At 40.8% G+C, this 11,954-nt stretch overlaps 1 protein-coding gene across 1 annotated transcript; it reads right to left on the bottom strand.

Annotated features, from left to right (window-relative positions):
• Nucleotides 1–2,798: 2,798 nt before the first annotated feature.
• LOC306748687 (transcriptional repressor scratch 1-like) lies at nucleotides 2,799–9,731 on the bottom strand (the record flags this gene model as incomplete). The annotated part of the gene is made up of 2 exons (XM_079231900.1): nucleotides 2,799–3,565; nucleotides 9,608–9,731. 2 exons carry the CDS (start codon nucleotides 9,729–9,731, stop codon nucleotides 2,799–2,801), a joined length of 891 nt encoding a protein of 296 aa, XP_079088026.1.
• Between the last annotated feature and the right edge of the window lie 2,223 nt (nucleotides 9,732–11,954).

Genomic DNA, 11,954 nt, shown 5'->3' with positions numbered 1-11,954 from the left:
TTAAGCACATGTCAGCATCTTTGCTGTTGTTTTTACCTTTGATTCATCAGAGTAGAAAAAGGAGAAAGAGGTTGTTATTTCTACATACAAGGCATTTTCTACCTGAATCTAAACTCTTTCATTGTGCTACTATCTTTTAACAAAAAAAAAAGTTGTAAGATATAATTCGTAACAGGAAGTGCTTTATATAAGAATAGGTAAACTAGCTTGTGGCTATAGTAGGCTACAGTAGTTCATAGTAGAATCTAAGTGTTTGTTAATGCACTCTGGTGCTGAAATATTGACCAAATGCCTTCTCATCTTTCTCTCCATATAATTGCATTGGGAATTGCCACAACAACCTCACAACAGCTATAGATGATGGTAAGTAAAACAAGCTGAAACTGTGCAGGTGGATGAGTGTTGATAGCTCTAGAATGCATTTATTTCTTGTGTAGAGCCGAGGAGCAAAACTGATCTTTTGATTGCATTCAAAGTGAGAACAGAGTTCACAGATTTTTGGAGGAAATTGCTTCTTTATCACTGATCAAAACCTCACAAGGGACAAGTAGGATCCTGCTCAAGACTACTGAGGGTCAGAGAGCCTCACATTAGCACCACAGCTGTTGTGTAAAGTTGTGTTTCACCTTTTCAACAATTCAAACCAGGAGCACACAAGTACCAAAACTCTCAATCGCTCTTGTTTTGGGATTGTGTTTATCATCCACGTTTCAGCACCAGAGGCCTACGGAAATACCCTCTACTTTCTACAATATTTTAGAATAATAATACGAGGCAGGCAGTGCATAAACCATGTACAAAAAGACCCGTCCCGACCCAACCCAGAGCCCTCTATCTAACGGAGTTGTGCCGTCTGTGTGAATCCCTGGAAGCCCCAACAGCTCCTAATACTTCTACAAACATAATTGTCAACAAGCTAATGATGCCAAGATAGAATTATAACTAGGAGGCAATCGTTTTAATATTACATACTAAATCAGCAGAGATTAGAAAACTGACTCTCTGCTCTAGTTAATTTGATCTGTTCAAACACTTAACAATCACAGAAGTCACTGGAGAAAGCCTCAAAGAATCACAACAGTGCCACAATCCCTCTTAATACAGAGCTCTTAACCCAACCCTCCATATTTAACACTAACTTGGTTTTCTAACTCCCTGAAATTCCATTTCTCGTAACTACATAGAATAGTGGAACTTGAAAAAATCAAGATGTTACAAGCAGTTATGACTCACGTCTCTTCAAAAATATCATGCATTATTGCTCTATCGGATATGAATGAAATATTGCCCAAGACAGAAATATGCTTAATTTGCCTGTTATCTAAGAGGTTTGGCAAAATATCCCAAAGATTCATAAAATTGGCATAGATTCCATTATTAGGCTATTGTTTTTTTTGCATGCAGTAGTTTTTATAATTAAAGTGGCAGACAAAGTAAAAAGGTATTCGGTAATTAGAAAGTGTCAAATGCTTTGGCATATTTGTAACAAAGGCAAAATATAACAAAGTAAAGTGCAAAATCAATACAGCTACAAAAACATAAGAATAAATTAATTAATTAGGCAATAAATAGACACATAAAAAATACTTCAAAGCTGAATACTGTGTGGCTCTCTGGCAGCAAAAACACAATTTTACAACACTTGAGAAAGGTTTGACCTATTGAGGAAAACCAGGACATTTTTAATGTCTGTATCCTCGTCTGAAATTAACAAGTAGAAATAAATAACAGATTTAGGTTACAGGGAAAGACTATTTGTTAGGGAATACCCTAGTGGCTTTGTGGGACTTTTTAGCCTTGGAAGTCCAGTTTGTCTCTTTTATCCCCTTTCACTTTTCACTGTTTGCTTGTCAACAAAAGCACAAATGTCAAAAGTAACTTAGGAAATGTAATAGCTTGTAGGTCTGTGTCCATTTAAGACATTAGTGTAAAGTAAAATCACCAAATAGATTAATTTCCCACTATAACGGTGTACTTTGCCATACCATGTATAGAAGGATTAATTTTATTGCCCTCAACGTTCAGTGTGGATGTGTCAGTAGCCAGCACAGTATACAGGAGGCTAAGCATGTCACTAGTGTAAATGAAAAATGGAACAAGTAATTTGTTTACTTGCAGAGAACAAATGCTGTGTGCTTTCTTTCTTTTGATGCTTCATCTCCTTATAAGTTCAGTCCGAGGTCAGCTTCACCAAAAGCATGATACCAGATGTATCCTTAGATAATGAATGTTTGTGTCTGTTTTTTCTAAAAAACATTTAGTATGAAAGTTCATTAAATCTCTTTGCAAGAAAACCGAAGATGTGATTCATGCGTAAAACTCCTGTGATATTCCTGTCACAGAAAGACAGAGATGGGAGGGGGATTGTGCTTCAGTGTTGTTTTGTCATGACTTAAAAAATAAAAGAGGGACAAGGATAGGTATGGACTTAAATAGATCTAGGTATCTTCAAAAAATGATGAGCTAGATATGCTGTGCTTTATTTATCTTCACAGATAATCAAAACAGCCTCAGACGTATCTTATCGAAGCAGGTGGCAATTTGAATCAAGCATCGGAAACTTGTCACTCCACTTCCAGATGAGGAAGGAGAAGACAAAGGAGGGATCTTGATGAAAAATGAACATGTCCTCAATCTGTTTTTGTAATTTGCCTCGTGATCCTTGCAGAGGAAACACTCCTCCTTTGCAGTATTTTTGCATACTTTTCTTCTTGTTGGAGGGGAAAGCAGGAAGAGCAGGGAGTGAGGCCAGTGAAATCTGATTTAAATAAACAAAAAAGTGAACCTCTCTGAATCCATCATTCTCCCAGAGAGCTCAACGGGGAGAAAGCCCCCTTGAAGCACGCTGACTCGTAGTGCTTGTTCAGGTAACTCTTGAGCGCAAACGTCTTGTCACACCGTTTACACTTGTAGTGCTTGAAGGCCGAGTGCGTCTGCATGTGAGCGCGCAGGTTCGACCGGTCAGCGAACGCTTTGCCACAGTGCGCGCACCCAAACGGCTTCTCGCCCGTGTGCGAGCGCATGTGGCCCTGCAGCAGCCAGGGCCGGCTGAACGCTTTGCTGCACACGTCACACTTGTGCTTGAGGTCGTGGGTCAGCAGGTGCATGGCCATGGCCGGCATGGAAACGTAGACTTTCCCACATGTGGGGCACTTCTTGGCCATCTTGCTGTCTATGCTCCTGTGTGTCTGCTTGTGCCGGCTCAGGTTGGAGGACGTGGCGTAGGTTTTGCCGCACTCGCTGCAGGTGTGCCTCTGAATGGTCCCTTTGGGGTTCTCTGCGGATTTCCTCCGCGACCGTCCATCCATGATGAAAAAGGCGTCCACTGTGTATCCCTCGCTCACAGCTGCGTCCCCGTTGATGTATCCCTCGGCTGATGACGACACCTCAGACCGCGGGCTGTCCGGCTGGTCCGAATCGCCGTGGATATCACCAGAATAGGTGTTGTCGATGCAGCCATAGATGATTGACGGATGATCAGGAGAGGGTACTTTAGAGATGACAGATGAGTCATTTTCCACCACATCATCATAAGGAGATGGACTCCGATAATCGCTGACATAGCCTGAAGAGAGAGGGGAAGAGGTTAATCATTTACCCATGACATGACGATTAACTCGAAAGTAGAAACTGGCTGGGTTGAAACTCTTTACAGAGAAGCTACAGGAGAGCTACAGGAGTGCTGCAGAAACTCCGAAATGGAAAATGCATGCCTCAACAAGAATCCTTCATTCCATGTATTTGATATTTGAGTATTAACGAGCAACATAACAAAAAACTCAAGCTGCTCTGTTTAGCAATGTTACTTTTTCAGTATCCTGTGGATCCCATGACGTCTCAAAACCACTTTCACTGCACAAGACAGTGCTAATTATATGCTGTTGCCTCTGTGTGACCAGGCTCAAATCTCAGATTACATAAAACTTTTATGTTTTCGAGTATATCTTTCAGACCACAAGAGCGCTGGGCCGGCAAACACACCCTGTATGTTAGACAAAAGGAATATCTTTACAGGGAGGCTACACTAGTGCTGCAGCCTTGTGAGTGAGTTACTTTCATGCCCAGAACCTCAATGTATCCACTGCTACCAATACAATTAAAAAGACTTCATATAATTGTAAAAACACAGGCCACAAATCAAACTCATTCACTGAAGTTCATTCATTATTCAGAGAGATGCTTCATGTGTTGTCTCCTGATAACGTGACTGATTACATCCTGCCGTCTCTGGTTTCTAGATATCAATTTGACCCCCCAGGATCACATTAACAGCATTTGCATTATGCTTTAAGGTGAAGTTTTGTTAAGACAACCCATTAACACTTGCACAAGTCCTTTCCCAAGACACACACACTGTGAGAGGTTCCGTCTAAAACACACAAAAAAAATTGAAAGAGGTACAAAGCAGAGAAGAAGATGGGAAGAAGCAGGAGAAGTTGAGGTATTTATAGTGGTAGTAAAGTGCTTTTATGTCTTTGCCAGCAAGGAGGAGACACTTTCCTCTCAGTGGGAAATCTTTATTTTATTTTTCAGAGAAGGGTTCAGTGAGCATACTGTCTCACCAACAACTGCACCTTTCCTGACAGGTCTACGGCTGCACACAGTCACACCTCTGAGCTGTCAAAACGTCAACTGTTGTACAGAGATCGTCTCTATTACAGCAGCTGGGAGTCTAGTGCTTTGCTTAAGGGCACCTTGACACTGATAACTGTGCATTGACCTTTTAGTCTCCTTGAGTATTTCATTCCTAATCAACATGCATCTTTTCACAGAGCTCCTGACCAGTCTGATCAATTATTTGTTGCCACGTTATGATGTCAGATGCTTTATTATCTCTATGATTGGTTTCTACACTCAACAGGCTAAACTCCAACAGACACACGGTGAGACTGGTAGCTATACCTCCACAGCCATGACTCCTGTGGATCCATGCCGATCAATAGCTCTCCGTTTCAATTAGCACTCTGTGAGCATTTAGACAGGCAGCAGAGGAGATACTATTGCTGGTAATATAATTTCATGATGCAGTTCTGAGAAAAGCTCATAAGTCGGTCGATAATATGATGAGAACAAGGGACACAGATAGATAGAGAGGGAGAGAGTAAAGAGAAGAGATGCATAGTGAGATGAGAGTTGGCAATGAAATACCAAAATGGGGCAGAGTTGTGGCAGAGTGAAAGTGGTGTCACGTCCAGTGTGGTGGTTGTGGTGGTTTGGTAATGCCAAATAAAGCTCTCGTGCTAATTTAACGTTTTGAATTAAATTAAGATGGAGTAATAGAGGACGACAGAGGGAGGGTGGAGGAGGCAAGAGAAGAGGAGTAGGCAAGAGGTGGGGAGAGCAAAAAAAAACATAAATCATGAATATTCAATCATTGCACTCTGGAACAAAGTGTTTGTGTGTGTGTGTGTGTGTGTGTGTGTGTGTGTGTGTGTGTGTGTGTGTGTGTGTGTGTGTGTGTGTGTGTGTGTGTGTGTGTGTGTGCCTGCATGTGTGTTTCTTGTTTTATAGAGCATGAGTAACTTTGAAATATGACCAGTGTTCATTTTGAACCCTTTTTAAGTTGTCTGACTAAGACCAGCTCTCGTCTTGGAGATGTTGCAGAGTCTCATAAGCACTCAAACTGGCCGCCTCCCAGTAGAACAACAGACTTGTACTGATGGACACTGAACAGCTGCACTGTATTCAAAATGTTACTTGCGTAAAAGAACAAAAGTTTGATCAGCAAAATGTACTTTAAGTATCAACGGTGAAAGAAACACTCCTTTTGTATTATATTATCAATTATAATACGGGTAGATCAAATCAAGCATTCTGATTGGTTGAGAGTGAGTCACGAGGTGTAGTTTATTCAGCCATAAAGTACTGTACAGTCTGTTTACATTTAGAGCGTTCCATATCAGTGCGCACTTAAAAATAACAGGTAGATTTAAATTGCGCGACCGTTAGTTGTCATTTCAAGCTTGACAGTTACTAAACATGTTCGTGTAAACTTTGATATTGTAACGTCCGCAGTAACGACCCGCAGACGTTGGTTTCCTTAACTTGCAGGTGTATTGCTTGAGTGTTCACAGTATTGCAACGGGGCTCTTCGCTAACTGTAACGTTAGCTCAAACGGAACAGCTAACAAGCTCACGTAGCATCCCCCACACTAGCATAACGAACGACAACACAACGTCACTTCCTCCCTAAAATGAGATGAGGAATGAAAAGGGTTTGACCACAAAATCGTGATAATTTCTAGTGAGAGATAATTACGTCGGTCATTTCCCGACGCGAGGCAAGTTCTCTAAACATCATGGAGGATAAAAATGACGGAGAAAAGACGGACAGAAGCAGCGAGAGCACTTCTTTACATCGGCGGCTGCGTGTCATCCTCCACCTGCTTCCAACCGACCTGGTCCAGGCAGTCAGTTTTATAGTCCCGTATGTGCGTCCCGTACACGTGCGGGACTATTTTCTCTGTTGCTGAAATGCGATACACAAGGTTTGGTGGCTACAACTATTTTGTGCTGAAAGGGAGCTTACTATTACTATTTATAAAGTCGCAGGTACCCGTATTATAAAAGCAATAATGTACAGTTCAAGGGTTTGCCGGCCCTCCGCTGCGTGTCGGGCCTAACAACTCCCTTGAACAGTACATCATTGCACGACACAGTACTGCCTCTCGTACCTTATTGCTTAATAATACACTGCATTATTACTTAATAATGTATGATGAGCTAAGGTTTGGTAGGCAACTAGTTAGTTTGATAGCAAAGCATCAAAGCTCCTCTTGGTTTTGTATCATCTGATATACATAAATAAAGCGATCAAATAAATGTAGTGGAGTAGTATATTTATCTCTGAATGTAGTGGAAGTAAAGAGTAACATAAAATAAAAATACACAAGTCAAGTTAAAGTACCTCAAAATTATACTTATGTACATCACTTAAATAGTTAGTTACATTCTACCACTGGACAAAGCTGCTAAACTGTAAAATAATGAAAAAGAAAGTTTGCTTACATTTGCTCCTCTCCCACCTCAAAGCACTCATTTCAATTGAGGCCGAATTAGTAAAGATACTAAATAAACTTTCCCAAACCAAGCCTTTTGTATTTATTAGCCATATCTTTCATGAAAGAAATCAAATTAAACAGATTTGAAGCATTTCATTTCAATTAATTTGGATCTGTCTCTATGGTGCCAAAGAAAAGTTTGCTTCATCCTGCTGTCGTTAGGATTAGGTGTTGGATGAAATGACTTGCATGTAGAAGGAATGTTGTGTTTGCAAAACAAAAAATGTGGCCTTAAGGTGGCAGAAAAAAAGGGATCCAATGAGCTTTTATGTGGGAATATCTGCCCAATAGAATACATAAGCTGACCTAAGTTTGACTCGTGGTGAAACGGTGAGAAAAAATAACTTCCAATCCAATCCCATGTTGTTCCCCTTCAGTATTCCGTGTGTATCATGTCAGCTCTTCTGTAGCTGTATTTGTTTACTCTGCAGTGAAGCTACTGGCACCAGACGGTGTTGCTCCTATGTGACTGACAGGTGGCAAAGAAAACTACCCCATCGTTGGTTGAGGATGCAAGACTTTTAAGATATACACACATTCTGTAGTGCTGGTTTCTCACAGACGCTTTTTCTATCCCTGCCAATTAAACATGACGGTTGCCCAGTTTCCTGCTTTTAAAAAAAGTGTTTTGTGTGCCGTAATTGCCGACCGTCTCAACGTCTGCGTACTGTCTCTGTTTGTTTGTCTTTGTCTCTCTCCAACTGTCTCCGTCTCTGTCTAGCTGTGTCAACTCTGTATTCATTTCAAAGCACTTTAGCAGCATTAGAGCTGATATAGCTCTTCTAAATGCTTATTAAAGATTAAAATAGTCTGCCATCCCTCTTTTATGTGTCTTTGAAATACAGAGAATTAGAAAGTGAGCAAAAAGATGGAGAGAGGCTATGAGAAACTGAAGGAGAAAGAGAGAGAGAGGGGAAAAAAAGCTGCAAGCTACAATTTAGTTTTTGATCCAAACCAGCAGTAACTGACATACACTTGTGTGCTTTGGACACTTGTAGGTCACTCACTGCGTCCTCTCTCTCTCTCTCTGTGTGTGTGTGTGTGTGTGTGTGTGTGTGTGTGTGTGTGTGTGTGTGTGTGTGTGTGTGTGTGTGTGTGTGTGTAATGCTGTGCACTCAGCTGTGCAAGCTGCCTGGGAAATGTGCCGAGTTGACAGAAACACAGCAGTGCGTGTAGGCTCGTATGTGTATTTGTGTTCATGTGCATTTGTGTGTATGCAACAAGCTGCAGTTGCTTCAGTCAAACTCTTGTTATATTTATAACAAGAGGATATAGCAGCTTCGGTCTTAACATGCTTGTCGCACGTTTCTCTGTTCATCCCGTCACCAGCGCACCTGGGATCTCTTTATCTCACATTTGACCTTGGTACAATGTGAAAACCAGGTTGCACTAACGGCGTTGCTCACCTCCGGCACAATTATTCCTATGTAGTCTTTTAGAGCTGCATTAACACAGGGTTTTTTGCCACTAGGGGGCAGAAACAAGCCAACGAGCAAATTATTGCCTGATGAAAGTGATATTGCCAATTTGTGACCTAACAATTGCCTACTTACACATTTTTACAGACACAGGGCAAAATAATCATCACATTGGGGTCGTGTTTTTTAGCCATCAAATTACAAGTTCAACATTCACTTTACTTGTTGCTCTGTTTTACTCTCCTTTAACTCCTGGAGAGAGAAAAAAACATCTGGCACTTTAGTTAGATGTCCAAGTTTCTTCCCCAGATTGTTGTTGTCTAATATGTTGTGCTGTTCATCAGAGCTAATTGCTGAAAACAGCTGCCTGCTGCTGCTGAAGACAGGGGTGATGAAGGCAGTGACCCATTCCAGTAAACGCGCTGGTGAGCAAAAAGAGGCTAAAAAAAACATCATAGAGCTGCACAGATGCAATCTTTCTCTATTGATTTATGATGCCAAGAAACTCCTTTTACACAACACAAAGAGTAGTCATCTATTGGTACATTGTTTTGTATGAATGCAGCTTTAACATAAAAAGACTGCCACCTTTGTTGAAGTCCCCACCCTTACACAAAGCTCCTGTTGCACCAGAATAAATAACAACAACATTCAAGAGAAGATATGAATCAATATTTAACCATTTCTACTAAATATGTGACCCAATATTTCCCATTCTCACTAACTCTGTATGGTGTTTTGTGTATCCAGGATTATGCAGCTCGTGGGAACCATTTAGAGTCAATGTGACTTCGCAATATTGTTGAAATCTTGGAGGGAGACTCAGATCTGCTGGAAACACCCTGATTTGAATAATGGACCACAAAATAACAGAAAATCCCACAGCCTGTATGCTGGTGACATAATATCAACACAAATCTCATATCTCTGGCTCCCTGTTGCTCATCAGCTGTCTTCTTCTTTTCCAAAGAATAATAATAATATATACATCTTGACATGGGAATTTCACGTTTTCACGTAAAGATTGGATCTGTTTAACCTGTGTGTGTGTGTGTGTGTGTGTGTGTGTGTATGTGTGTGTGTGTGTGTGTGTGTGTGTGTGTGTGTGTGTGTGTGTGTGTGACTAACCTTTGTCATGATGATGGAATCGTAGACGGAGGGCTTCTCTTCTACTGTGACCATATGAGTTCTCCAGCTGCGAGGCCGAAAAATCGTCCAATTTGACTTTCTTCACCAGGAAAGACCGAGGCATGATGGGACAGTAGTTGCTCCGATACTTATTCAATAAACAAACACTTCTTCTGTCTTCCGACCCTCTTCAATCCTGAAAGAAACCTATAGTTGAAACGCCTGATTTTAATTATAGCATGGGCTACTCCCTGGTTTCAGCTACTGTAGGTGCGTTCGCTCCCTCCAATCAAACAGCCTCGAAAGTGGAGAGGAGACATGGCTTTTAAAGATCAGACAAACCAAGCGCTCCTAAGTTCCTTATGGTTTGGCATACCTACATTTAGCCTATTTTACAAAAAAACAGACTGATTGGTTTGGTCTTGGTAAAAAAAAAAAAACAGTTTTCCTCTGACAACTCGCAACTGGAAGACCTGAAGAGCTCTGAAAGGTCAAAAGTAAAAAATAAAATAATAATTATGAATCAGTTCCTGTATTGACTATTGCTCGAAGACCAAACGTCGCTCTTCTCTTGCTATTTGTTTTAGTCCGTGGCTTCAAACGACCGTTTTTCTCCCCTCTTTCCAAACCGTTGTTCTTCAGCACGTGCACCTTGCCGGTCTCGTGGTTTCAGCACCGGACAGCTCCCCTCGATGAGAGACCGTTCTCTCTCCTTTCTCCGCGTGCCACGACACAGCCCGGGTTGTCCGTGCAGCACCAGAGACACGAGAGAATAAAAGTTTCCGCCGTTTTGAAATTGGCTCAGTAACAAGCGAAATTTCCCACGCAGGTGAGTCAACTCAATATACTTTTTTTATTTTTTATTTTTTATTGAGAACAAACCGATAGCTTAGATGTACCGGTGCCTTCACAATACGTGGGAAGATAACGAGTTGTAACGGTGGTCAAAAAGACAGCCACTGAGTCCAGAAAACGTCTCGCGAACAAGACTTCTCAATTAATTGAGTCAAAATATCATCACAGCTCCTTAAAAATATTGCTAAAAAAAACTACAGTTGGAAGACCAGAACAGCGCATCCCTCCGTGACGAACTCTCTTACACTCTCTCCTCCTCTCCACCTCTGTATCTCTCGTCCTCTCTCCTCTGCGCGTGCGGAGCGGCGGCTCTTTCTGGTGCACGAGATCAGCTGTTGCGGCTTTATAGGCAGAGAGAGAGAGAGAGAGAGAGAGAGAGAGAGAGAGAGAGAGAGAGAGAGAGAGAGAGAGCGCTGGAAGTGCTTAATTGTATTCGTCAGAAGAAAAGAAAAAAAGAGCATCTCGTCTTGTGGGACCAGCAGCGGCGCGCGGTGAGGGCCGGGGAGGGATTTAATGAGGTGGTGTAAAGTGCACGCTGACGCGGATTTTTATTGCAATGAAATGTATGATGTATATATATATATATATATATATATATATATATATATATATATATATATATATATATATATATATATATATATATATATATACATGCATATATACATATATACATATATATATATATATATATATATATATATATATGTATATATATATATATATACACGATGCATAAAGGTGCATATGACTAGTTATATATACAACACAATATATATATAAAAAAATAATAAATGCCTATCTCGAATAGATTGATCATGCAGTTCAAGCAAACACACTCACCATGCACATATGTTATTAAACAGAAGTGAGAAGAAAATAGATGATTGTTGGGTTGAATTTCTGACAGAATCTTTGTTAAAAGATTTTAGGTAAAAAATAACAAAACTAAAACTATAAAGGCCATATGCATATAACACAGTTGCAATAAAAATAACTTTTTGTAAGATATCATGTCAACCATTGTACAGTGATATGTGTTCTACATCAAAGCTACTAATGCAAATAATGTACAGTCGCTGTTTGTTTAAATTAAAATAAATTTCCCTCCCGCCTAATGATTTTAGCCTTTCTTGAGGACCGATAACCATTGAACCAACCTGAAAACCAACTTCTTGTGGCACTGAACACAGGTCAATGATTTTACACTGCAGCCGACCAATTGAATTCCCAGTATGCAAATCAGCACCCCCCTTGGGCCAATCAGATCGCCTGTGCTTAAATCCAGACTCAGCATTAGCCAATGAGTTTAGTTAATGTAACTGAGGTGAAGATGTTTTTACTGAATGGTCTTTCACAGAGAGAGAGAGAGAGAGAGAGAGAGAGAGAGAGAGAGAGAGAGAGAGAGAGAAGGCGACAATGTCAGAGCTTTAGGACTTTGAGTTACACAATGTTATTTTCTGTGTCAGAGGACAGGGGCATGGTGCAGAAT

This window comes from Taurulus bubalis, assembly GCF_910589615.1.
Source record: "Taurulus bubalis genome assembly, chromosome: 16".
NCBI lineage: Eukaryota > Metazoa > Chordata > Actinopteri > Perciformes > Cottidae > Taurulus > Taurulus bubalis.
Note: the sequence above shows the minus strand (reverse complement) of the source record. Positions and strands in the feature narration are given on the sequence as shown.